Source organism: Tarenaya hassleriana, unplaced genomic scaffold (genome assembly GCF_000463585.1).
Source record: "Tarenaya hassleriana unplaced genomic scaffold, ASM46358v1 Cleome16, whole genome shotgun sequence".
Classification (NCBI taxonomy): domain Eukaryota; kingdom Viridiplantae; phylum Streptophyta; class Magnoliopsida; order Brassicales; family Cleomaceae; genus Tarenaya; species Tarenaya hassleriana.
The window spans coordinates 749,034-773,518 of NW_010965019.1; the positions used below are offsets into that span (position 1 = coordinate 749,034).

At 40.8% G+C, this 24,485-nt stretch overlaps 10 protein-coding genes across 12 annotated transcripts in view; 6 read left to right on the plus strand and 4 right to left on the minus strand.

The window, feature by feature from the left end:
- Positions 1 to 1,559, minus strand: part of LOC104809320 (protein NLP6) — a 4,462-nt gene extending 2,903 nt beyond the window's left edge. The window contains exons 1-4 of the mRNA XM_010535264.2: positions 1,188 to 1,559; positions 391 to 959; positions 263 to 310; positions 1 to 137 (exon numbers count right to left, since the gene is read on the minus strand). Coding sequence (XP_010533566.1) covers positions 1 to 137; positions 263 to 310; positions 391 to 959; positions 1,188 to 1,407 — 974 coding nt within the window. The 5' untranslated portion in view covers positions 1,408 to 1,559. The remainder of the gene's footprint in view (positions 138 to 262; positions 311 to 390; positions 960 to 1,187) is intronic.
- A 1,612-nt stretch (positions 1,560 to 3,171) lies between these two features.
- On the minus strand, positions 3,172 to 5,404 carry LOC104809321 (26S proteasome non-ATPase regulatory subunit 8 homolog A-like). Its single transcript, XM_010535265.2, has 6 exons — positions 5,209 to 5,404; positions 4,737 to 4,815; positions 4,202 to 4,304; positions 3,846 to 4,109; positions 3,639 to 3,750; positions 3,172 to 3,555 (listed from the first exon to the last, which is right to left on the minus strand). Exons 1-6 carry the CDS (start codon positions 5,311 to 5,313, stop codon positions 3,415 to 3,417), a joined length of 804 nt encoding a protein of 267 aa, XP_010533567.1. The 5' UTR covers positions 5,314 to 5,404; the 3' UTR covers positions 3,172 to 3,414.
- Positions 5,405 to 5,572: 168 nt separating this feature from the next.
- On the plus strand, positions 5,573 to 7,016 carry LOC104809322 (30S ribosomal protein S6 alpha, chloroplastic). Its single transcript, XM_010535266.2, has 2 exons — positions 5,573 to 6,008; positions 6,597 to 7,016. The coding sequence occupies exons 1-2, from the start codon at positions 5,604 to 5,606 to the stop codon at positions 6,834 to 6,836; spliced, it is 645 nt and encodes a 214-aa protein (XP_010533568.1). The 5' UTR covers positions 5,573 to 5,603; the 3' UTR covers positions 6,837 to 7,016.
- An 815-nt stretch (positions 7,017 to 7,831) lies between these two features.
- Positions 7,832 to 9,644, plus strand: LOC104809323 (B2 protein-like). The gene is made up of 4 exons (XM_010535267.2): positions 7,832 to 8,717; positions 8,836 to 8,936; positions 9,035 to 9,229; positions 9,323 to 9,644. Exons 1-4 carry the CDS (start codon positions 8,012 to 8,014, stop codon positions 9,362 to 9,364), a joined length of 1,044 nt encoding a protein of 347 aa, XP_010533569.1. The 5' UTR covers positions 7,832 to 8,011; the 3' UTR covers positions 9,365 to 9,644.
- An 817-nt stretch (positions 9,645 to 10,461) lies between these two features.
- On the plus strand, positions 10,462 to 13,643 carry LOC104809324 (calcineurin B-like protein 5). Of its 3 annotated transcripts, none has more exons than XM_010535270.1 (8): positions 10,462 to 10,813; positions 11,058 to 11,140; positions 11,238 to 11,297; positions 11,770 to 11,887; positions 11,987 to 12,039; positions 12,137 to 12,217; positions 12,324 to 12,436; positions 13,319 to 13,643. In XM_010535270.1, the coding sequence occupies exons 1-8, from the start codon at positions 10,738 to 10,740 to the stop codon at positions 13,368 to 13,370; spliced, it is 636 nt and encodes a 211-aa protein (XP_010533572.1). In that variant the 5' UTR covers positions 10,462 to 10,737; the 3' UTR covers positions 13,371 to 13,643. The 3 variants fall into 3 exon arrangements, with proteins under 3 accessions (XP_010533572.1, XP_010533570.1, XP_010533573.1); XM_010535268.1 differs by lacking the exon at positions 13,319 to 13,643 and adding an exon at positions 12,536 to 12,860 and having other exon boundaries at positions 10,467 to 10,813; XM_010535271.1 differs by lacking the exon at positions 13,319 to 13,643 and adding an exon at positions 12,536 to 12,860 and having other exon boundaries at positions 10,468 to 10,813; positions 11,770 to 11,878.
- A 402-nt stretch (positions 13,644 to 14,045) lies between these two features.
- LOC104809325 (phosphatidylinositol 4-kinase gamma 2-like) lies at positions 14,046 to 16,627 on the plus strand. The gene is made up of 2 exons (XM_010535272.1): positions 14,046 to 15,854; positions 15,958 to 16,627. Exons 1-2 carry the CDS (start codon positions 14,562 to 14,564, stop codon positions 16,333 to 16,335), a joined length of 1,671 nt encoding a protein of 556 aa, XP_010533574.1. The 5' UTR covers positions 14,046 to 14,561; the 3' UTR covers positions 16,336 to 16,627.
- Positions 16,628 to 17,233: 606 nt separating this feature from the next.
- On the plus strand, positions 17,234 to 17,913 carry LOC104809648 (the record flags this gene model as incomplete). The annotated part of the gene is made up of 1 exon (XM_010535694.2): positions 17,234 to 17,913. A coding segment is annotated over exon 1 (426 nt), but the record flags the coding sequence as incomplete, so codon positions are not given.
- An 8-nt stretch (positions 17,914 to 17,921) lies between these two features.
- Positions 17,922 to 19,114, plus strand: LOC104809326 (collagen alpha-5(IV) chain-like). Its single transcript, XM_010535273.1, has one exon. The coding sequence runs from the start codon at positions 18,174 to 18,176 to the stop codon at positions 18,744 to 18,746; it is 573 nt and encodes a 190-aa protein (XP_010533575.1). The 5' UTR covers positions 17,922 to 18,173; the 3' UTR covers positions 18,747 to 19,114.
- Positions 19,115 to 20,050: 936 nt separating this feature from the next.
- Positions 20,051 to 22,392, minus strand: LOC104809327 (GDSL esterase/lipase At4g10955). The gene is made up of 4 exons (XM_010535274.1): positions 22,287 to 22,392; positions 21,660 to 21,768; positions 20,649 to 21,330; positions 20,051 to 20,579 (listed from the first exon to the last, which is right to left on the minus strand). Exons 2-4 carry the CDS (start codon positions 21,719 to 21,721, stop codon positions 20,238 to 20,240), a joined length of 1,086 nt encoding a protein of 361 aa, XP_010533576.1. The 5' UTR covers positions 21,722 to 21,768; positions 22,287 to 22,392; the 3' UTR covers positions 20,051 to 20,237.
- Positions 22,393 to 22,803: 411 nt separating this feature from the next.
- LOC104809328 (dynamin-related protein 1A) overlaps positions 22,804 to 24,485 on the minus strand; it is a 5,160-nt gene continuing 3,478 nt past the window's right edge. The window contains exons 11-16 of the mRNA XM_010535275.2: positions 24,343 to 24,413; positions 23,984 to 24,209; positions 23,833 to 23,883; positions 23,519 to 23,747; positions 23,279 to 23,418; positions 22,804 to 23,141 (exon numbers count right to left, since the gene is read on the minus strand). Of these exons, the coding sequence (XP_010533577.1) occupies positions 23,013 to 23,141; positions 23,279 to 23,418; positions 23,519 to 23,747; positions 23,833 to 23,883; positions 23,984 to 24,209; positions 24,343 to 24,413 (846 nt within the window). The 3' untranslated portion in view covers positions 22,804 to 23,012. The remainder of the gene's footprint in view (positions 23,142 to 23,278; positions 23,419 to 23,518; positions 23,748 to 23,832; positions 23,884 to 23,983; positions 24,210 to 24,342; positions 24,414 to 24,485) is intronic.

A 24,485-nucleotide genomic window follows, 5' to 3' on the forward strand; every position in this document is an offset into this window, starting at 1 on the left:
CCGCCGCCATTGGCTAGAACACTACGATGCCTGCATGGAACCCAAGTCTGTGCCAAAGGCAGCTTGTAAGTCTCACAAACCACTGTCAGTATCTCCAAAATCTCGGCCAATGCGTTCTGCCGACCCTCATTGCAGATCTGGTAAGATAATTCAAAGGACATGGACATCAACAAGAGAAAGAAATGCAATAGATGTGACCAAGAAACAATCTTCAAAGTTTCTGAAAGAGCACTAGAGATTTTGACATGAACTCGTAGATAACCTGTGTGGTCTCGTGGCTCAATATTTCTGACGTTTTCAGATTCACCGCCTGCAAGATAACCAAAATGCTTATTTTCAAGAGGGCATCAAAGGAAACTGATAGGAATCAAGCAAGTGGAGAAAACGAACCTCAAGAGCTTTGCAGACCTTTTCAACCTCAGGTGCATAGTTAATCTTAGGCGAAGTCATTATCAGCTCAACCACTCCGACACAGAGCTGCATGTACGGTTCGAAAACAGGCAAAGCCAAGGTTCCCTGGACGTTATAGAGCAGAGCATGACCAAGCCGCGAGAACTCTTTGCTCGAGTAATACTGCACATTCGGAGTCCACTCAGGCAACTTTTTTCTGAAAACACGACCAGGAAGCCCAAGCTCTCCGTCCATTTCGCTGTCCACGGAAAACATGTACGTAAGAGAAACCATCCTGTATTGATTAAGCCCGTTACTATTGGGACCAAGAACAAATGGCTGTCCTGAAGTCGTAAGTACATAGCGGCCGCTGTTTTCGACAGGCGCCCAAACCTGAGCAAGAACATGTTGTCCGGTCGATTCCTTGAGGTATCTAAGCGCCTGACCCATCCTCGCTTTGATCGCGCAGTAACTATCCGGATTCTCGAGCGGCATCCTACCCCAAAATGGAGGAGCAATTCTATTGTCACTACTTTCTTTTGCGTTCTCAGTCTCTGAACTTGGCGTACCTACATTGATTCGAATCTGAGGACTTTAAATCTCAGTAATACCCTATGACAATGCACCTCCTGATTCAAATTCCAAGTCTAGATGCTCATTCGACCAGAAAGCCGGAAACGTATACAGAGATGGAAATGCCGCGAAGCTATCCAATCCAAATCAATTAAGAACGAGATGAAGTTTCATTTTCCAAGCTAAAATTGCAAAACAATGTGTAAGAGATTGAGGAGACTAACAAGCAAGCAAGACGGGGTGGTCCGGGAAGCGAGGAGGAGGTCCGGCAGCGGAGGCGGAGAAAAGAGTGGAGGCATCGCCGGAGGCGGTGTCGGAGAAGGACCAGAGAGGAGAGCAAGGCTGATCGGAGGAAGAGAAAAACAAGGGAGACCTGAGGGTGGAAGCGAACGTAACCTGGTCCAACGGCCAACAGTCGCCGAGATCCAGATCCTCCAGTTCCATCGAGAAGCAGAAGAAGGAGCAGCGTAACTTTCCCGCAGTTTCTAACTCAGAGTGATTTTGCGGGAAAAGCTCTCCAGAGGCAGAGATGGATCTCTATGGCTGGGAGAAGGAGAGGTTGGAACAAGAAGAGGGAGGGGACAAGTTGGGGAATAAAATAAGAAGACATTTGATTCCACGCTGTACCATCTTACCCCCAACCACTCCTCATTTCTCCTCCCCCACACAAATACACACTTCCATACATTTAAAAATATATAAAAACGATGATAAAATGTGAACATTCATTAGATTTGAATTCATATATTAATCATTTAAAATGCAGACGTTACATCCTTCTTCTACCTGATGAAAGCAGAACGTTGGTCAAAACATTTGTGTTATGTTGTGTAATGTTTAATGCTACACAATATATATATATATATATATATATATATATAATATGGTATTTCTAATTCTAGGTACTATGATACGGTGGACCGTACAAGGTTACAACATTCGGTTGGTTTCATTGAATTAAAATTAGATTGGTTGACCAAACCAAACCATCAGCCCCAAGTCCTAATGTTGTCTTGACAATTACACATGCACGAGAGACGTATAATTTAACTCATCAGATCTAGACCCACTGCCTATATAATATATGTATATATGGTATCTAACTTTAAGAAACTAATTAAGAAAAGAAAAAGAGGGGAGCCACTCAACCCAGGAAGTGGGACTTTAATTAATTCGATGGCAATGCATAATACATGATTACTTGCTAATCTTAATTTAATGCAAGTGGGGGTTTCATTAATTTATTCGTTTTACCCAACGCATCAATTCCTGCCCAAGGATAATGGGAGGGTACAGTGAAATGATTTTCTGTCTGGATAGACGTGTATGGTTTAGAACACTGTTTTTAAACTCTAATTCACAATTTTTATATTACCCGGTCCATAAACTTTTCTGGGTCCACCCATGAACACGATAATTATACAATAAGCGCGTCATTTGGTTCCGGGCTCCTTTTAATTATAAACATTAAGTTTAGAAAGGAGAGTATATCCTTCAAAATGTAATTATTTATGTGGTTGACAAGAGATATTATTATTATTATTATTAATATTAATATTAGTTGAGTACACGGGCAAAACCAAAACCTGCATGTAGTGGAGGGAGAGACAACAAGAAAGGGTTTCACAAAATAAAACACACATAGGCCCACTTGTTCAAGCTGTTATTTTTTTTTTTTCTGGCGAAGTTGCTTTCTGTTTGACAATGGGCTCTTCTTTGTACGAGTCCAGGATAACTTTATCCCGCACCCGGGCCTCCCTTGTCCACATGGATGGAATGGAACCCATATCAGACACAGACAGCATAGCATATACGAAGCAAAAGCATTTTAGGGGGGAGAGAGAGCTCTTGTGAGATGCCAACGACGCCTTCATTTGGGACGGTTTATAGATTAATAAGTGCAGTGGTTGGTTCGCCTAATGTATATTTTTTAATAATTTAATCTAAAAACATACAAAATTCGTCAAACTGAGAGTTAAGAGACATTAAGGCTAAAGTTATGTTTGAGTGAGGAATATCAATAAACATGCCCTTAGTCAAATAAATGAAGCCAATGTTCTGGAAACTGGAAGCACCATCAAGAGTCATTTCGTATGCCACAGAAGAAATCCCACGCATACAAAAAATTGAGTGGCTGGATTCATTTTTGTTAAAAACACTTCTACTTGGGGGACAGATTACTTCTTTTTTTTTTTCACTCATACAGTCAAACAACGAAATCTGGATTTGCAACAAAGAGACAACGGGGAAGAACAGATCGATCTCATGGTAAGCACTAAGTAGTCGTGTCCAATTCCATCAATTGAAGGCACTTTTGAAGGAAATATGAGAGATATCAAAGTCAGGCCAAGTTCATAACCCAGAAGACCCAACCCAAAATGGTTTCAAAGGGAACAGATTTGCAAGAAGTCAAGGCAAATGAAGATAGAGAATTACCATTGAAACTGGACCTTAAACAATACGCTCCAACTCTCTCGCGTAGCTGAGTGTCTGGTTGATGAGTTGCAGAGACGGTATCTCCTTGCATGGCGCTGCTTCTTTGGCTTTCTGGAAAACCACAAACCCGTCTTTCGCTTCCCACTCAGGATGCTCCTGTAAGATTTCATACAACCCGTATCACAACATATACCGATCGATGATAACCATGAAAAAGATTCCCATGTTTGTTCTCATACCTCCTCGACATATGTTAAGAGTTCTTGATCAGAAGAGAACAGTAACATCTGCCGGGCATCACTGATTGAGAGAAAATCGTACGCTTTCTCACTGCATCCAGCTATTTCATCTCTACACATTTCACAGAAATTTGGAGAGATGAGATAACATAGGTGGATTTCGGGAGAGGTACTAAGAGATGGATTGGTTGGTGTTTATTTAATTACCTTATGGTCTTTGCCAAGAGATCCATGAAATACACGTAAGTTGCATCGGGTGCAGTCTGTCTAGCACTCAACACGCGGTTATAAGCGCCTTCCATGAATGATTGCTCAAGCTCTACTGCGTGTTTGATGCAAGGATTATCCAGCGCATCGGATGAAAGCAATTCCAGTTCCGTGTGGAATTCAGCAATTCTGTTCTGAACAAGCAGTCTCAGTAGGTTAAGACCCAGGATTAGGTTCTCCTGTGGAGATTGCGGAAGGCGGCTCCTGGTGCATAGAAAAGAAACTTTAGAAAAAAAATACAATACCATAATGATCGCAAGAACAATGAAGTACAATAGGACGGGGGTTCTTTTCACCTTGCATCCACATAGTATGGTTTCAACTGGAAGAAATCTCTCTCAAAAGCATCTTGATCCTCAGTTTTTACGCTTAGAACAACAGCATGCTCATAAATATCCCCTGAAAGTTTCCGGTTGTCAAGCAACACAGTCAGATAACCCCCACGGACAGAATGCATATGATTGCCAAACCATCAATTACTCCTTTCTTTTACTGATAAACCATTTCCAGGTCAACTAAGATTAGTAAAGTAAAAGGATACAAGACTTCAGTGATCGAAGCAGGCAGAGCATGTTTACAAGTGTTTAAGTGGTCTAGCCATGTTCAGAGCAATAGGCAAAAAAAAAAAAGATTCACATAACATGAACCTCCTTTCAGGTTTTACACTCTCCAAAGGTGCAAAAAAACTTCACCTATATGAGTCAGTGGCCACCGGCAACAAAAAACAGACAAACCCATGAATATCAAAGGGATTGATGTCAAAACAATCACTGGGAGAGAGAGTTGCTAGCAAGAATCGATGTCAAACCGATCATGAAAACAGACACTTACTAGCAATCATCAATTCCTGAGTTGCATTAGGTGTATTCTCAAACAATGGCGGTAGACTTCTGAATTTGGTTAGACGAACCTGAAAGATGTGGCAAAACTCATTCACATCAGAGCATTCACAAACCTCAGTCGGGGCTCAGAAATCTAAAGCAATCGCTTTTTCAGATTTACCACAGAACATAATCACCAACAAAAAACCTAGAAACCCCAAATGCAAACCTAAAAAATAAAAAATCAAAGTTAACAACACTTTCGCTGCGCTAAGAGATTCCGAATACTTGGGTAAGCTAAACTCTCTCTCTTCACCAAATCAAATTCTCACAGATCCGAACCCTCACGACCTAGTCCATCTACTTTCCTAAATTTCCCAAACAAGACAGATCTAAAATTACAAATCTCCTCCATTAAAGATCCTTAATGTTACGAAAACCGAATTTGAACAAGGGTTTAAGGGACTCGAAGCAACAAAAACCTTGAGCTGAGACAACAGATTACTGCAGGTATCGTAATCCTTCCTTACAAAGGCTGCTTTGAACACCTCGAACTGCTGCAAAATCTCCGTTAGCTGCGGATCCATCTCTCTCTCCCTTCAATCTCTCTCTCACCGGAGATGTATTCTTCTGATTTTCTCCGTGAACTGGCTTGGTTGCGAAGAAAGAAGGAAAAGAATCAGCTTTCTCACTGTGGGTCTGAAACAGGCCGATTTATATTATCCACCCGGTCCATCATACGGCCCAAAACTAGGCTCGTAGCGCACGTTAGCGTGTAGTTGACTAACATGCATCCTACGTGTAGAGCGCATCCCTCTCTTATCTACTATCCATACCCTTTACCGCTGTCGTGTTGCCTTCAAGTTCAAGCTCGTCAATGGAGACCATGACGGTGCCTTCGCTGGGTTCATCGAGATCCCCAATTTGCCCACAGTGTCTGCCCAAAATTTTATCTCTGCCACTCCTCTCTTTCTCCCACTCCCTTAGGCCATTCCCTTCCAATTCGAAACCCTTGGTGTCGCTCCACAAGAGAGGTAACCACCAATCTGTGCCTTTGACGGTGAAATTGCAAGCTTTGGATTTCTCGGGTTCGTTCTTTGAAGGCGGGTTCGGGTCCGACGATGACCCGGCTTCGCCTTCCGGGTCGGGTGTCGGAACGGCCCTCGAGGACAAGCCCGAACCCCAGTGCCCACCGGGGCTCAGGCAGTACGAAACGATGGCAGTCCTGAGACCCGACATGTCCGAAGATGAACGGCTTGGTCTTACCCAGAAGTACGAGGAGGTAATCCTACCGGGCTATTCGAAATTTTCTCGATTTATATTTTTGGTGGTCGAGAAAATGTGGGTAAATTGTTGGTTCTTCGAAGTCTGGAGTGAATGCCATTCATCTGGGTGGAAAGTGATACTATTTTGGGAATTGAATTTAAAATCTGGGAAGTTTTTGTTTAGAGGTTTGAGTGGAAATGAACAGAAGTCACAGATCCCAACTAAACTGAAAGTTCTGAAGCTGAGGAATATTCCTGGTGTTTGATGAGGCTTTTTGTGTTGCCTCAATGGTTGCATGGAAGTTGTTATTCGCAGTAGATCGCACTAGCAAGTAGCAATAAGGGGTCTTTTAGTTTATGACTGTTCTCAGCCTTGCTTTGTGATAAAACACCTGTGAAACTGTGGTCAATTGGGAACAACAATGGAGGAGACGCCACATCAATATCAATCAAAAAGAAAGAGAAAAAACTCTTCTTTTAAGTTTTTAACATTAGACTAGAATCTCTGCTGGTATGTTGACCAAAAAAAAACTATGCAACCCCAATTCTCAGTGGAGTGCATATGATATGGGGGTTTTGAGTGATTGTGTGGTTTAATAATGCAGTTGCTAGTGGCTGGTGGGGGAATGTATGTAGAAGTGTTCAACAGAGGAGTGATTCCGTTGGCATACAGCATCAGGAAGAAGAACAAGGCCGGAGAAACTAACACTTACTTGGACGGAATATACCTCCTCTTCACTTACTTCACCAAACCCGAGTCCATAGTTCCACTGGAGGCAGCCCTCAATGCAGATGACGATGTTATCCGCTCCTCCAGTTTCAAGATCAGGAAGAGGAAGTACTGATATTTATCCAAAAATTTCACCAAATACCTGTTTCTGTGGCTTTTGTCTCTTTGAGGAACTGAGTTAACCTCTCTCTGGATCTTGGTCTTGCTGTGTATTGTCATCGTGTTTGTATGTTCCATGGGTTTCACTCTGTTTTTCATGTGATAGAGAGAAATGAGGAAATATCTTTTGAGTGCAGCACAAGGCACCTACCCTTCGTGTGATGATAAGTAGACGATCTCACAGAACAGAATGCCAGGTTAATTTGATGAGGAGCTTGAGACTTTTGCCTAAGCGCAAACTGATAGACCACTTGGGATGGCATTAAAAAAAAATTGTTAATGGGCCTAGAACTAGGCCCATTAACAGCCCAATAGAGACCATTTCCCGCGTGTGAGACTCCCGACATCACGCTGACATAGTCACTGGGTCACACTCTCCTCATTTCCCACGAGGCCTTAGCCTCTAAGCAAACCCAATTTTTTTTCCACTATATATTAATATTATATACTAAAATATAGAAATTACAAAAATATGGCCAGAGTGCAAAAAAGAAAATAAAACAAAACTCAATTAATTGACCTTGTACAAGCAGCCACGTCATCTCCCACGTCCTCCCTGCCGCCATCGCCATCTCATTGGTTCACCTACGTTTGGAATTTTCTTTTTTTAACATTTTCCCTTCTCATAAAAAAAATCTTTGTTAAAAGAAAAGATATTCTTCCTCCGCTTTTTCCTAATTGAAAGATTTCTGCTCTGTTAAGAAACCCCGATTTAAACAATCTGGGTTTGTACCATAAAACCATCCCAAATGATATCTCACCTCCTTAACCTTCTTTTGTGCATTTTGCTGTTTTCTCACTGATTTAGGATTTTTTTTCCCCACAATGATCCCTTTTTGTCATTATCCACTTTGTCAAATTCACACGCAAGCTTTCAGCTGTTTCCAGGAAATTTCTTCATGATGTGTTCATCCACCCTCTAAAAAGCTTGACATCTCTTCCTCCTCCTCACTTTGTCTTCCCCCATCTCCCACTTCTTCAGTACTAAACTCTCAATTACTAAACAAAAAAACAATCCACCGAATTCTCTGCCACCCAGATAGCAAACTCGTCTTTCCTCGATTACCCAGATCGCAAAAACTATTTTTTCCGACTGCACAGGTCGCAGAATCGTGCTTTTCTGCGTGAAAAATGGAGAATAACCAGCAATCTTTCTGGCAGTTCAGCGACCAGTTGAGGTTGCAGACATCGAACATGGCCAATCTATCGCTCAACGACTCGATCTGGAGCTCAAACTACGTCTCGAAACGCCCCGACCAACGTAGAAACTTCGACATCACTGTCGGAGCCTCCGCTGAGAAGAATCCTCTGAAATCCGCAGACATCAACTGGAAGGTCGATCCCACTGCCAGAAACCTCAGCTTCGGTCCTGTCGGATCAAAACCCGTCAACGAAGCGAATCCGATGGATAAATTCAAAGCAAAAGCCACCGATTTCAATGACAACCTCTTCAACGAGGTCTGGAAGTTTAATCCTCCGATCAACGATTTGGCTTTCTGCCCGGCTGGTTCGAACTCGACCTTTGTGAACGGCGGATTCAACAAGGGGATATACTCGTCTTCCAAAATCTACGATTACAGCGCGAATCTGAAAGGGAACAGTAAGAACAAAGGGTTCGATGATGAACATGGGACGAAGAGCGGGAAAAGGAGCAACAAGAAGAATCATAACAAGAACGAAGATGGCGGTGGCGGCAAAGACAGCAAGAACAGCTCAGAGAAGAGATTCAAGACTCTGCCTCCCGCAGAGGCTTTGCCCAGGAACGAAACGATCGGTGGATACATATTCGTTTGCAATAACGAAACCATGGAAGAAAATCTCAAACGACAGCTTTTCGGTACCCATCTCTTTAATTTGATCCTTTTTACAGGGAAATGATTTTTAGATACGAAATCAGAAAGGGGTTGAATTGAATCATGGAATCTAATCGCGATTTGGTGCGATACATTGAACAGGATTGCCGCCGCGATACAGGGACTCGGTTCGGGCGATAACACCGGGACTTCCTCTCTTCCTTTACAACTACTCCACTCACCAACTCCACGGAATTTACGAGGTTTATTTTTCATTTTATTTATTTATTATATTATATTTCGTTTTTTTTTATTCCGAAATTGTACTTTTTCCCTTATGACGATGATGATATCTTTGCAGGCGGCGAGCTTCGGAGGAACCAACATCGATCCGAAAGCATGGGAAGACAAGAAATGCCCGGGCGAATCTCGATTCCCGGCCCAGGTGAGGGCAATAAGGAGGAAAGCGTGCGAGGCGCTGGAGGAAGACTCCTTCAGGCCGATACTGCACCACTACGACGGTCCCAAATTCCGACTCGAACTCAGCGTTCCCGAGGTATCAAATGATTCGATTAATAATAAAATTTATATATATATTTATAAGGTTTTAGGACACTGTAGTTATTAATATTTCAATGTGCATTTGCAGGCCCTTTCGTTGTTGGACGTTTTTTCTGAGCAAAACCCTTAAACCTACAAAGAAGAAGAAGAAGAAACAGTTATTTTTTGGACAAATATATATCAAAAGAGCATAGAGATATGAGTATAATTAAAAAACCCCTCCCTCTTTTTTTTTTTTTTTTGATAATGTAATTTTTTCAGATGTTCCCTGAGGATATGGGGAAAATATCCTCCTCTTTTTATTTCTTTCTTTTTTATAAAAAAAATGTGTGGTGTGTAAATTAAATAAAAGTTTCATAGAAACAAAAAGGAAATGCGGATGAAGCCCTCTTTATTTTTTCACACTATTATTCGTCTGTATACTCTTATTTTCTTTTATGTTATCAACATATGTATGAACTTGTGAGTCATGTTATTTAGATGTGCAAAGAAACATAACATGGCATAATCGGATATCATTTAATATTATGATTGGAAGCAAATAGGCCGGACTCTAGATTTTAAATCAAAATAACAACTTACAAATGATTATATATATATATATATATAAGAAAAAAAATGATCATTGGATCGATCGATCGAAGCGACCCGCTACCAACATGGGGAAACAAAAAACAAAAATACATTAGATTGAGGTTGAGGTGGTTTATCATTAGTCACGTTGTCCAAAAATATGAAATTTAAGATTACAGAAAACATTTAACCAGGGAAAGAAGGCAGAATAACAAAAGATGGGGCATGTGTCTGTCTCTAATTCGATCTTTTGCCCTCTGTCCATACCAAACAACCACTCTCCGTTAAAATGTCAAACAATATATATATATATATATTGAAACTTAATAATTAAAGGGTCAGTTAATTAGTCGATATCCATTATGAGAATAGAAGGCTTGTCCCTATTGCCAAATGGCCATGACGGTCCGTTTGTTTTGTTGATCTACTTTGATGTGTTCAATGGACCAACTTCTACAATTCTTTAATATAATTACAAAAAACTATTCCCTTTCTTAATTGAACTAAACCTATTCAAGCAATCGGGACAATGTATTTTTTATTTTTTGTACTGAAAAGATGGTTTAACTTTCCTCGTTGATTCTATATATTGTCTCTTTAAACGTCAGAATATATGTTTTAGACCATGGAAACAGAATAAAATAACAATAAATCAGATTATACACTTACTAAAAAGCAAACAAGAGTCGAGGGAATCGGTATCGCGTTCCTTAACCCCACCTAATACCATTTCTCTCTCTACCTCCCCTACGGGACAATTCTGAACCGTCCCACGTGCGAATTTGTTCGCTACAAAACTCCTGACCGGTCGGAAATAGAATATATAGATCTCCATGTAAATGGAGGAGCATTTACATATATAATAATATCATATTGTGTGATATCCTCGTTCAAAACAATATCGATATATATATATATATATATATAAAGATGGGATGTGCTTGCATGAAGCAAAGACGACGGACAAGGCACGACAAAACTTCAGTCCTCGCTTCTCAAACTTGCTGTAAGTTTGTACATGAACTCTCTTCTTCTACATACGCATGCATGCATGCACACACGTGAGCATGTCTTTTTTTTGCAAATTGAGCGTGCCTTCGGTTTGTAATAATCGATGTATATTGCATCAACTGCGATGAAATTATTTGAAAAAGGGAAGCATGAGTTAAGTAATTTAAATTATATATTACACTTTATACACACACACGTAATCCACTAAACATCTTTTTTATTTTTATTTTTATTGGCAGTTAGTAAACCTGAGATCGAAGCTTTACACGATCTCTACAAGAAAGTGAGCAGCTGCCTACGCAACGAAGACACGATAAGCAGAGTTGAGTCGATGTAATATAATAATAATCTTTATCATAAATTAATCTAAATCAAAATTTTTAAAACATGTTATTTGTGAAATGATCTGGATTTTGTAGGAAGATTTCCAGTTTTGTTTATTCAAGGATACAAGAAGGCGCAGCCTTTCAGCAGATCGTGTAAGAGAAAAAAACATTATGTTTGAGGCATTAATATCTTTAATTTCCATCTAAAACATTGATAAATTTGCATTATCATACCCAAACTTGGTTGGCCTAGTGGTGAGATAACACGCAAAGTATGTTTTTACCATGTGTTCAAATCCAAGCATGGGAACGGGGGCATTCACCTGGACTTCTCCGGTTTTCTGGGAAATGTAGTCGGGCCAAAACTCCGGTGAACTTCCGGATTATATAAAAAAAAAAACTTGCATTATCATGAATATGATTAACGTGGAAATTTGTAGATGCTCGCACACCATTAAAGGAAGGTATCGATTCATTGAAAGGAGAAAAAAAAAACAGCACATATGCTTTCTCTCTCTCTCTTTTTTTTTTTTTTAAAGGTTACAAATTAACTCGCTGATATTTTTTTCCATGGATCATTTAATGATAGTAATTAACCACCGGTGTTTCCGAATAATTCGTACAGGTTTTCCGGTTGTTCGATCTGAGGAACGACGGGGTTATAGATTTTGAAGAGTTTGTAAAGTCTCTCAACAGTTTTCACCCAAACGCACCTCAAAGAGACAAGGCCACGTGTACAAACTGTGATTAATTAATTATGCATTTTTATTTATTAATTTCTCAAATGTTTTATAACCATATATATATAATGCCCATCATGTGTGCGTATACTGTTGACACAGTTGCCTTTCGCTTATACGACACTCGTCACACGGGATTCATCGAGCCTGGAGAGGTACCCCAAACCTTCATCATCATCATCGTCGTCGTATCCATACGACGTATGTTCATACAATTGTTTGTTTACTCGTTTTTTTTTTTCATTTTCGAAGGTAAGAGATTTGATAATGGATCTTCTAGAAGAATCGAATCTGATACTCACGGAGAATGCCATTGACTCCATTATTGACAAGGTACAAAATTGCAAATTAGCATGTTTGTGATTTTGGGAATAATATTAACGATACATGTTTCAAAAACATTAATAAAATAAAAACGGTGGATGTTTCTATGTATAAGACATTCGAGGAAGCAGACTTTAAAAGAGACGGAAGAATCGATGTTGAGGAATGGGAAGTTCTGGTGGCTTCCAATCCTTCTTTGCTCAAGAACATGACCATCCCTTATTTGAGGTAACCCTTTCTTCTTTTTTTTTTTTTTTTGGACAACCAAACAAAAAAAGATTAGCCCAAGAGGATCAATGTGTGTGTGTTTTTTTAAACAAATTGCAGGGATGTTCCCATGGTTTTCCCGAGCTTTGTTCATAAACCAAATATGTACCTTTAATCTTTTTTTTGAAAAACCGAATAAAAACCCCAGGCCCGAATCCACGTGGCCCACACGAGGCAGAGTCCAATGATAATGTACCACGTGCCCCGTCCACCGTCCCTAACGGCTATCCGGCCGCATCTGACAAGTCGTGGCGCCTATTTCGATTTTTTAAAAATTGAAATGATTTCCATCGCTTTCTTCTGATGTACAGTAACTTATGGTAGTAAAAAAGAAAACAAATTCATTTTGTCTCTGCTTATATTCCTGATGGTTAAACATTTTTAATTACAACCACCGGCTGATTGACGAGGAAATTAGAGAATGACCTTCCAACAAACAACAACTCAATTGTACTGATTTGCGAAAAAGGTACGAGTAATCGCATCGATGTATAATAATAATAATAATAATAATAATAATAATAATAATAATAGAAGTATGTTGTTAAGGAATGCTGGGTTATAGGTGCATGAAGTGGCCACCCACTCTTTTCGAACATTATATTGTGAGTGTGACTCACAAAGTACACTTCACACCTATCATTCGTCCTTTTTTTTTAATGACGTTAAACTACTCCAAAGTACGCTTCATTTTGAAAAAAAAAATATCCCAAAAAATATTGGCTTTTTAGACCGCATAAATCCTATATATATATATATATATATATATATATAACCATACATTTTAAAATCGTAGGTTTAGAATTAAGATATTTGAACCTTTTAAGACATGGGTTTTTGCAGTATGGTGGTACTCATTCCATGTGCAACGGCGATATTCATGCATGGCATCTGATCGGTTGGATTTTCCAAGATAAACTTTCTCTAATCCTTCCTTAATTCCCATTAATTCTGTTTGTTTGCTTTGGCGATTAGGGAGCACACGTGTCTCTAATCTCACCGCACGTGCCAGGTCGCCGGCAAGCGACGTTACAGCAGCCACGTTCGGTCACCGAGGTGGCTTAATTAATTAATAGGGATTTGATTTATTTCCGATTGAAATAAATAAATTGTCGTTTTCAGGGAGGTTTGGAGTTGTCAATTCATACAATGCAATCTGATGTTCGTACATCATCATTTATGCTAAACATTAGACTGATTAATCTCTTTCAAGAAAAAAAATTCATTTAAATCTCATTTGTGATTTAAATTATATATTTGGTACTGATTCTTGTTACATATTTTTCTTGTCACAAAAGCAACAAGATGGCTAGAAATAGATATACCATTTTCATTGTTGTGTTTTTAACAACATGATTTGTTGTGTGATTCCACATCGGAAATTTTACGAATAAATTTTCATATAATTGATGGGTAATGATGCTTAAGAAATAACCTGTACAACAAAAATCGAAATTTCGCAAATAAATTAATAACAAACGGTCGTCAGAGTCAGTTAACGTCGTTAGTTTGCAATCTCCAAAAAAAGGCTCTGGAGCGCGTCTATATAAAGTAAACAGCTACTCCGTCAAAACTTCTCCTTCTTTAGCGTTCGTAGGATTTCTGTTTGCAGATCATCAGTTTTCGTCGTCGATATCATCGCTCCAAGAACAACCCGTCATCGAAGGTGTCGACCTCGGAGAAAATGTCGGGTTAGAGGTTCATCGATTTTCAAATTCATCGCACTCCTTTTGGTCATTTCGTGTTCTGATTCTTGTTCTCTCCCTCGATTTTCTGGTCTCATCAAGCCTAGATCATTTTCATGCATTTCTGCGTGATTCTTCTGATACGTTAGGGTGGAATCAGACGACCTGAAGGAGAAACCCAGGCATCTATAGGTTTTTTTTTTTGTCTTTGTGATGGTTCTCTTATTCGATTAGGTTTCAGGTTCTTCCGTGAGAATTTATATGGTGGATTAGTTTCCTTCGGATTTTGGATCGCTTGATCGGTTTCATGGACGGGTATCTCTTATGATACCCGTACAAGCAGAATCACATTTCTTCGTTTCTTAGAATCAGATCAGTTAGATTTTTGTGTGTGTTAGGAAATGTCTGTTGCTGATGTCGCTTTGAGCCCGATTCACAGAGGATTGGGGTTCTCTTCTGATCGCTTTGGCAACCAACCGAAACCCTACTCCGTCGAATCCATCTTAATATTCCTCAGTGTTTCGGGTTCTAGGATTCCAATGATAATTTTGGAGTCTGATTCTATAGCCAACGTAAAGCTTAGGATCCAAACGCGTAATGGGTTTGTGGTTAGGAGACAGAAACTAGTTTTCAGTGGCAGAGAGCTCGCAAGGAACAGTTCACTTTTGAAGGAATATGGCGTGACCGGTGGTAGCGTGTTGCATTTGGTGCTTAAACTTTCCGATTTACTCATTGTCACCGTGAGAACCACTTGCGGTGAGGTCTTCGAGTTTCATGTAGATCGTCATAGAGATGTCGGGTATCTGAAGAAACGGATCTCAAAAGAGGGAAAAGGATTTCCTCATGTTGATGATCAACAAATCTTTTGTAACGGGGAGAAGCTTGACGACCATAGGGTCATAGATGACATTTGCAAGGATGGGAATTCTGTAATCCATTTGCTGGTTAAGAGATCACTGAAATTAAAGGTTCCGGCTCTCACATCTGGGCAACCAGTGGCAAGAGAAGATGTTTTAATTGGTAGAGACTTCTTTTTAGAGCCAGTTATTGTAGATCCTGAGGTAAAATTACCGAAAGCTATAAGGGATATGATTAACCGCACGATTGACGGGTTAAATAAGGGAAATCCACCCATCAGGTCATCTGAGGGAACGGGAGGAACCTACCTCATGCCAGACTCTTCTGGTCTACATTATGTCTCTGTCTTCAAGCCTGTGGATGAAGAACCAATGGCTGTGAACAACCCGCAACAGCTGCCTGTGTCATCAGATGGTCAAGGGTTGAAGAGAGGTACAAGAGTAGGGGAAGGGGCGTTGAGAGAAGTTGCAGCTTACATATTAGATCATCCCAAAGGCGGGCCGAGAACGTTGTCTAACGAGTTTGTGGGGTTTGCCGGCGTACCACCAACTGTTATGGTCAGAAGCTTACATAGAGGGTATAATTACCCCCGGGGATTTGAGATTTCTATGAGAAATGCCAAAATTGGCTCTCTGCAGATATTCATGAAGAACAATGGCAGCTGTGAGGATATCGGCCCTGGGGCTTTTCCCGTGGAACAAGTGCATAAGATCTGTGCCTTTGATATAAGGTTGGCAAATGCAGATCGGCACGCGGGAAACATACTAATTGGAAAAGATGAAGAAGGGCAGGCTGTTCTTATTCCCATTGACCATGGCTACTGCTTGCCTGAAAACGTAAGTCTCAGCATTGTGATACATGTTTTTACTATGCAACATTTTGATTTGAACATCCATTTCTGGATCTTAACTGAATGATCGATTAATTCTCATGGTGCAGTTTGAGGACTGCACATTCGACTGGCTCTACTGGCCTCAAGCAAAAGAGCCGTTTTCCGCCGATACCCTAAACTACATAGACTCTCTAGACTCTGAACAAGACATCGCCCTCCTAAGACTCCATGGTTGGGACGTCCCCAAGAGTGTATCCCGCACACTGCACATCTCCACCATGCTTCTGAAAAAAGGGGCTGAGAGAAATCTGACTCCATATCAGATCGGATCCATCATGTGCAGAGAGACAGTGAACAAAGGTTCAGCCATCGAGGAGATCGTCTGTGAGGCCCAGAAATGGTTGCTGCCCGGCATGAGTGAGGCTGCGTTTATGGAAGCCGTCTCTAAGGTCATGGATGGACGTCTGGACGAGCTAACCAAGTAAGAGGTCTTCTTAACATAGTGAAGATTGGGGAATTTTTATAAAAGGGTACATAGAGTTGCTTGGATGTATGTATGTATGTATGTATGTATCTATCTATCTATCTATGCCGACGGGTTTTCTTGGTTTTTTTTAATCCTCCATGAAAGCTTGAAGCTTTGTCTGTTTTCTGTTTTTTTTTTGTTTGACTTGTCGTATGTCAAACCCTGAACCTGTGGGTTTAAGGCGTTTGAGCAGCGAGAGAGAAACTCTATGAAGATGATCTGATGGCTTGTATAGCTTTTTTCATGTTGCAGTGTCGTACTTAACAGGGGCATTATCAAAAATACCCTTAAAATGCTACTTCTACTTCAAGACCTACCCTGGTCACATGTGACCAATGTGACCGAAATATAGTATGGTCACATTTTGATTTTTATCGATTATAACGTTAAATTTATGGTGATCACACTAATTCATTATGTTCATACCTTGTATATCTTACTAATCATTTGATTAAAACATCATAAATTTAACGTTATGAACAATGAGATCAATATGTGACCACACTATATTTCGATCACATTGGTCACATGGTCACAAGGGTAGGTGTTGAAGTTGAAGTAGCATTTTAAGGGTATTTTTGATATAATGCCTACTTAACAACTAGGTTTGGTGGTTAGGTAATATAGCTGGTGCTGGTCTGCTAAAAACGGGCCTAACAGTCCATTATACCATTCGGCCTGCTAAATGTTGTGGGCTTGACCCAAAGGGTGGGCTACTGTTAAACCCAAACCGGTTGAATCTGTGAGTTGGGCCCAACAAATGTGTGACAGTGACTGTCTTGATAGGCAAACAAAAACTGATCAGACAGCTGTAAGAGGACGGGGAAACAAAAGAGTAGCATCAAAGCTCTCAATGGACCGTCTACAAAGAAATGGGTCATCCAATACTTAGAATTAATTAACCAAAGTTAAAACATTGCATCACCCATACAAGCGTACGTGTATATCCAAGTATTTAGCACCGTATTCGAATTAGGTCTACTGAAATACGCGGACTCCAAAAAAATCAAAAAGAGAAATGCTCCTCCTTTCACTGAGTGTATGATTCCCTTATTTCACTTTCTCTCTCTGTCCCGGTGCCCAATCACTCCCTTTCTTCATCTCTTCTGCAATGGTGAAGCCTAACTGCCGTCGGCCTCCGCCGTCAGGCCGTACGAATCTGGCCTCCTGCGTGGTCGCCATTATCTTCTTGCTCTTCATACTCATTGTAGTCCTCGTCGTCTACTTCACCGTCTTCAAACCCAAAGACCCCAAGATCTCCGTTAACGCCGTCCAGCTCCCCTCATTCGCCGTCTCCAACAACACCGCCAACTTTACCTTCTCCCAGTACGTCTCCGTCAGAAACCCTAACCGCGCCGTCTTCTCTCACTACGACAGCTCCATCCAGCTCCTCTATTCGGGTCGTCAAGTCGGGTTCATGTTCATACCCGCCGGTAAAATCGAACCGGGAAGGATCCAGTACATGGCGGCCACCTTCCCCGTCAGCTCCTTCTCTCTCTCCCCTCCTTCCTTCGCCGTCCCCGCCATCTCCGCCGGCTCCTGGCCTCCTGCGTGGTCGCCATTATCTTCTTGCTCTTCATACTCATTGTAGTCCTCGTCGTCTACTTCACCGTCTTCAAACCCAAAGACCCCAAGATCTCCGTTAACGCCGTCCAGCTCCCCTCATTCGCCGTCTCCAACAACACCGCCAACTTTACCTTCTCCCAGTACGTCTCCGTCAGAAACCCTAACCGCGCCGTCTTCTCTCACTACGACAGCTCCATCCAGCTCCTCTATTCGGGTCGTCAAGTCGGGTTCATGTTCATACCCGCCGGTAAAATCGAACCGGGAAGGATCCAGTACATGGCGGCCACCTTCACCGTCAGCTCCTTCTCTCTCTCCCCTCCTTCCTTCGCCGTCCCCGCCATCTCCGCCGTCTCCGCCGCCGCTGAAATTCCGGGTGACCAAGATTCGCCGGTTTTTCAAAACCCGGGTCCTCCCCATTACCCGGGATCACCGAGCATGCCCGGCTTTCAAGGCAATCCGGGTTCTCCGAGAAATCCGGGTATACCCGGTTTTCAAGGGAATCCGGGTCCGGGTGGTCAGGGAAATCCGGGGTTTCCGGGTCCGCCGGGATATCCGAGAATGCCAGGTTTGCCGCCGGCGGGATTAGGAGGGTCGGGTCCGAATCTGGGAGATGGGTATGCGGATCCGGGTTTGGGGTTTGGGTACGGGAACCGGGTGGGGCCGACGATGGAGATAGAATCGAAAATGGAGTTAGCGGGTCAGGTCAGGGTTTTGCATGTCTTCACTCATCACGTGGTGGCGAAATCTGGTTGTCGGGTAACCGTGTCCGTCTCTGGTGGATCCGTCTTGGGCTTCCATTGCTGATTTCACTAATACCATTATTATTATTATTATTATTATTATTATCTTTTTTTCTCATTTTTCTTCTTTCCTAGTCCTAGTATTTTTTTTTTCTTCATGGGTCTTCGAAAATTATTTGTAGGAAACTGTAAAAATGGCTTCTTTCTATGTATTTCCCCAGCCCCAGCTCGGAGTAAGCCACCATTTTCTTATCTGTTCTTCAAGGAAGATGACGATGACAACTTTTTTTTTTTGGTAACGAGGAAGATGACAACTTTCTTTAAGAGATGGGAGTTTCCTTTATGTTCTTTACGGAAGTTGACGCTAGAATTTGTACAATGAAAGTGCTCTATTTGCTGCTACAACTAAGAAAAGAAAAGCAAGTAATTGAATTGCCTTTGCCTTTGCTTTTGCTTTGTCTCTGCTCCGTGTTCGATTAATTGACTTGGGAGTAAAGTTGGATGCTTTTGCATATAATTAGGATCTCTGAGTTTGTGTTTAATAACAAAGGTCCGACACGAGAATATACGGATACGGTGGTTCTTGTGATATTTGTTTTTCTAATGACATGTTAATCCTTCTCTTTTGGCAATTTTTTTCTTATTATAGGAACAAACAGTTTATTGAATCATTTACGTAACATGTTAATATTTGTTTTGTAATCAATTGCTATATTTGTTATGGATTGTTTCTAGCTTTTTATGTATCTTGGACACTAAAAACATACTATATTTATTGTAGTTGTTCTAGTTTCCGTATAATAAATAGCATAAATTGAAGAGGTGCCAGTACGAGCACCTCCAACCTATTTCTAAAGGCATGAAAATCTATTTAAACCCTATATGTTAAATAGAGAAATATGTGTTTTTATTTCTAATTTCAAGGAGTCAAAGGACTAGAGGAATCTAGAAGAAATAATTTTTTTTTTATATGAAAATAAAATAATTTGATTCTCTCATAATGCAATCTTCCACTATCCTCGAGATCTGTGTTTTTCTTTATTTCAATCATTTATTTTTTTCTCACAATTTTCTTCATTTCGACATAAAGAGAGTGGTCAAAATGCGATATCAATATATTTGAACATAAGAAATCCAAAAAAAAAAATTAAAAAACATGTTGGGCAGTGCTTAACGTAGCGCATTTATTTAGTTCTCCGAGAAGCTCTATTTATTGACATTTGTCGCAAGATATAAAACGACATTATAATTAATACTAGTGATAAATTAATATGTATATATATATATATATATATATATATTTGGTAAATAAATTAATATACATTAACGTAAGAAATATTAAAGACGGGTGGGTGCCGCCAGTGGAACTGTCGGAATCTTCGTCTCCGGCAACGGAGCATAATAATACTTGTGCAAAACAACACAAATTTATTTACATAAAAGATATAAAGAACACATGTCACGTACAACAAACCATGAAACCAAACTAAAAAGTTCTAAAAATGAACCAATGCCGGTTTAATCCGCTTTGGTATGAACTTGTAAGAGATTGAATTCACTGTTTGTTGTTATGCAAGTAAACCTTTGAAACCAACTCTTGATCATCTCTCCACCATTGGTGCAAACCATGAGCTTCCTTGAAATCATCTGAACCGGTTCGGTTTATGGTTAGCTTAGCCGATGGAATTACATGAACCGGTTCTTCCACCTCCATTGTCTTCTCCATTCCCATCGCTCCCATCACCAATCCTCCAAATGAATGCTTCATCGCCACCCTTTCTATCCTCCCTGCTCCTATCCCTTCCATTATTCCCCTGTGCTCGAAAAACCCGATATACTCCGAACATAGATGATCCCCAGGATTCACATATATGCAAGGAATCCATAATGATAGCACCTGATGGGGAATTCAGACCGATATTAACATCAATCCGACAAGTTCTTTGCTATATTATAATATCAATACCTCAAAAGGATCTTCAGACAGGTTCTGATATAGTTGCAACAGTTGCTGCTGTTTGAGGTTCCTGGCAAGCGCAAGTCCTGCTGTGATGACACTGCCTGCGATTCTAATCCCGTTCCTAACCCGCTCGTTTGCTATCCTCTCGATCGGGGGAGCAACAAATGGAGGGTTGAATATAAACGAGCTGATATATGTACCAGTCTTGGCCAGAGTCTTGCCCGCGAGGAGCGCCATAGCAGCGCCTAGAGAATGTCCAGCTAGCCAGAGCCTTGAGGCACCAACCGAAGCAGCCATGTTTCTGACCGCTTGTAGAGCAATCTCGAACCGGGATGTCTGGTGGAGTCCATTTCGTAAGATATGGATGTCCAGCTCAATGTCACGGGATACTGAATCGAATTTGGTAAGGGTCCCCCTGAAGGCTATAACATATACTGGGGCTTGTGAGTCAATGCGCTCGCCTTCGTTTGGCGGTGAAGATTGTGGAGGTTTGAACTCGTAAATGCCGCCAAATATGGAGAAATCAGCATCGTCTTTGAGGTGACGGATCAACTTGAAGTTGAAGAATTCCCACCAGGGAGATGCAAGAGCTTGCGATTCCTCGCGTTTAAGCTGACGGTCCCGCTCTGCTATATATATACCCTGAACCAAACAAGCTGCTACAGAACGCTGGTGATGTTCATTTGCCCTGAACGTCGGAAAACAGCAAAGTCATAAAACAGATCATAAAAGTGTGTCTAACTAAGATCCTTCCGGCTGATGCAATGTCCTAGACAAAAATCCTAATTGCCAAAGTTGTCATCTTTGCTGAACTAAGATTCAGAAAACAAACAGGCCTTTGGATCATTCCTCTTGGAAGCAATGAGTGGATGTGTCTAAACTCAGAATTTGCCAGTCAAGTTCCAATATATTTGAAAATATGGATCATTTGATAGCAATAGGAAATGGAAGCGCGATTCGGAATTAAGGGATCACCAATAACCCGCTCTCACAGAGTGCAAAAGCGAAGGAACATACCAGTCGACATCTGTAAGATGTAAGGGTCCACAGAGGTTAAACTCTTCTCTGTCTGAGGCCATTGCATCAAAAAGCAGTTCCTTAAAACGTTCTTCAAGGCGACCTCTATCTGCATCACAACATTAAAAGAAAAAAACGATCGTTGTTCCTTGAAAGATAGGCTACAAAACTTTTGGAATTCCGCAGGGAAAAACTTTTGGACTATGGCGGTTGTTTCAGGACATGACGCAAACATCCAAAACCCTAAATTAGCTCAAGATCCTAAATAAAGCTTTCAATCATTGATAACTGGGACAAGAAATTTGCAATTTCCAGGATTTTGATTCACGATTGGTCCTGACAGCAACAGAAATGAAGATAAACCAGTATTGTTCCTTAACGAAGAGCACGAATCAAATCAATCCGACATTTTCTTCCATTTTCTTCATCTCAATCTGACTTCCGAAACGACCAAAAAAAAAAAACATCAAGCAAATTTCCGGATGGATACATGCACTGCGTATAAATCCACCTTTACGCTTGCGATTAATCGTGTCAAATGTGAAATCGAATTCAAGGAAACAAAAATTAAATCAACGAAAATAACATATAAAATTGAAGGAAAACAAAATTAATTGGAACAGATACCTTGGCCAGGATCGAAGCAACTAGAATTGTGCAATCATATCATATCCTGCAACAAGTGTTCTCTGTCCTCCCAGGGAGACAGACAGGGCAATGCTTTATGCCATTTTAAAACTGCGTTCTGCACTCCCGAATGGAAAACGACATCGTTTGGTTGTCGTCATCACCGGCATAAATCTCTATTGGGCCTTTTACATTTAGTCTGGATTGTTTTTTGGGCAGGCTTTATTCTTGCACCAATTTCCTTTATTTTATTTTTTTTATTCTAAATGCTTAAATTTCGAATTAAATAACAATTTAAAGCGCAATTGATCGAATCGAAATAATAGATATTTTTTTTTTGAAACTAGCATGTTGGATTTTATTGAAATCCCATTACAGTTAAGATGTCTTAATTTGATATGGCTCCAAGTTTCCAATTACTTTGATTACATTCATGTTTTTCTGTTGTACTAAAACTTTTTCATTTTAATGGATCCAACAACTGGCGGGAATCTATATTAAAGTATCAACAGCAAAAACATAAAAAGAAGAAAATCAATAGTATTTTATTAGTATTACAAACAAAGAGACGACACAAACAGAGAAATGTAACAAACGGCTATATAAAACGACACGGTGTGGTGTCGTCGTCTTCCCGGGAACACCCATCTCACACAAAAAACGACACCTCATCCCACAACCAAACAGATCTGATGAACCGACCAAACCGGTGGGTTTATCTCGGTTTCACTTGGACCACGCCACAGCATCGATCTCGGATTGAGCAGCCCGGTATAGCTCGAGCCGTTTCGAGAGAGCGCTGCGTCTCTCCATGACCGCGGGATCTTCGTTCAACAGGGCCGAGAGTCTCTTCGCCTGTAGGAAAGATATTCACAAAGTTGCCACTTAATTTGTCTCACTTCTCGCAATTCGACGCAAGTTTAGAAAACGTGCAAAAACATCCACTAGCTTTTGTTTCAAAACAAAATTTGTTAAGGGGAGAAAGAGCTTACGTCCATGGTGCCAAGTTCGGCGAAGAAGTGGTCGAGGAGGCTGCGTTTCGCTTCTCGGACTTGGCAGTACACAATTGACTTGGGGATTGAGTGACGCAGACTGGCACAGACCATGTTCACGTATGACAGCACGTTCGATCCTTTCGGAAAAAAACGCAAAGAATGACAAATCGACAATATTAGAGATTAATAGCTAATTCTTGATGAAAGAGTTAGATGGATGGATGGATGGATGCTTACCAATGCGTCTGAGATAAGAATCATTGTAGCGGTCGAAAATAGAGTGAGTTGGGTTACCGCCCTTCTCTACGTCCTGAGGTAGTTTCCGGAAGAAATCAACGGTGAGGTAACCAGTCTCCATGTCCACCAGCTGCAGTGTTGCTTTCTTACTCCCTTCTTTCATTCTGTCAAGCGACTCAATTGCCGCATTCGTAACCTCGACTCTAAGAGCCGGGTATTGCTTTAGTTCCTGCAAAATAACATCATCTAGGGGACTATAGTCCTAAACAGAAGAGATCGCATTTTTTTAACAAGAAAAAGAGAGTACTATGTACCAGGGTCTCGCTGACAGCCTTGTGAACCAGATCCTTCAAAATTGCATGAACCTAAAAAAACAAACCAAACCCACAAAACCAAACATGAGATACAGCTTATTTGTTTTATATAGTTCTTGAAATCGTATATATTAAAGAAAAAGAGACGAACAGTGTCAACAGAAGCTTCGGCAGGGCCGCGGATGGTGATGACGGAGGACTCGATGAGACGTCTGTAACCTTGCTCAGGAGCAATCAAGTGAGGTTGGTAACCATCTGCCTCAGTCACAAGCTTTCGGATGTTGTCCATTGACAGCTGCTTGTCGAACTGGAGTCTCTTCAGAGCTGCCGGAAGCTGGTTATCAAATACGTTATATACCTTCTCCCCACCAGGTCGCCTGTGTAATTCGAAACAATACAGAGGACATGTTATTAAACATTGACGAGGTTATAGTAGAGATGGCATATTCTCCGGTTACGGTAAACTTTAATATAAAGGATGTTCGATAGAAGATATTATTTAAAACATACACTCCATCAAGATGCTCCTTGAATATTTGATCAAAAAGCCGACAAATCTCCATGATTGAGTACAACTTTCCCTGCACCAGAGCAACATTAACAATCAAAAGTGTTCATCAAATCAATCACAACACTAAGGAGAAAGGGAAAGA

Coding starts and splice junctions, on each gene's coding strand:
- LOC104809324 (XM_010535268.1), top strand. CDS start 10,738: ATGGGATGTGCTTGCATGAAGCAAAGACGACGGACAAGGCACGACAAA. Junction 10,814..11,057: donor CCTCGCTTCTCAAACTTGCT/GTAAGTTTGTAC, acceptor TTTTATTGGCAG/TTAGTAAACCTGAGATCGAA. Junction 12,218..12,323: donor TTGACTCCATTATTGACAAG/GTACAAAATTGC, acceptor TCTATGTATAAG/ACATTCGAGGAAGCAGACTT.
- LOC104809327 (XM_010535274.1), bottom strand. CDS start 21,721: ATGGCCTCAGACAGAGAAGAGTTTAACCTCTGTGGACCCTTACATCTT. Junction 21,331..21,659: donor CATCTTACAGATGTCGACTG/GTATGTTCCTTC, acceptor TCCGACGTTCAG/GGCAAATGAACATCACCAGC. Junction 20,580..20,648: donor TGTCTGAAGATCCTTTTGAG/GTATTGATATTA, acceptor ATTCCCCATCAG/GTGCTATCATTATGGATTCC.
- LOC104809326 (XM_010535273.1), top strand. CDS start 18,174: ATGTTCATACCCGCCGGTAAAATCGAACCGGGAAGGATCCAGTACATG.
- LOC104809323 (XM_010535267.2), top strand. CDS start 8,012: ATGGAGAATAACCAGCAATCTTTCTGGCAGTTCAGCGACCAGTTGAGG. Junction 8,937..9,034: donor AACTCCACGGAATTTACGAG/GTTTATTTTTCA, acceptor ATATCTTTGCAG/GCGGCGAGCTTCGGAGGAAC. Junction 9,230..9,322: donor TCGAACTCAGCGTTCCCGAG/GTATCAAATGAT, acceptor GTGCATTTGCAG/GCCCTTTCGTTGTTGGACGT.
- LOC104809325 (XM_010535272.1), top strand. CDS start 14,562: ATGTCTGTTGCTGATGTCGCTTTGAGCCCGATTCACAGAGGATTGGGG. Junction 15,855..15,957: donor GCTACTGCTTGCCTGAAAAC/GTAAGTCTCAGC, acceptor CTCATGGTGCAG/TTTGAGGACTGCACATTCGA.
- LOC104809322 (XM_010535266.2), top strand. CDS start 5,604: ATGGAGACCATGACGGTGCCTTCGCTGGGTTCATCGAGATCCCCAATT. Junction 6,009..6,596: donor TTACCCAGAAGTACGAGGAG/GTAATCCTACCG, acceptor TTAATAATGCAG/TTGCTAGTGGCTGGTGGGGG.
- LOC104809321 (XM_010535265.2), bottom strand. CDS start 5,313: ATGGATCCGCAGCTAACGGAGATTTTGCAGCAGTTCGAGGTGTTCAAA. Junction 4,816..5,208: donor ATCTGTTGTCTCAGCTCAAG/GTTTTTGTTGCT, acceptor CACATCTTTCAG/GTTCGTCTAACCAAATTCAG. Junction 3,751..3,845: donor CTCTTGGCAAAGACCATAAG/GTAATTAAATAA, acceptor TGAAATGTGTAG/AGATGAAATAGCTGGATGCA.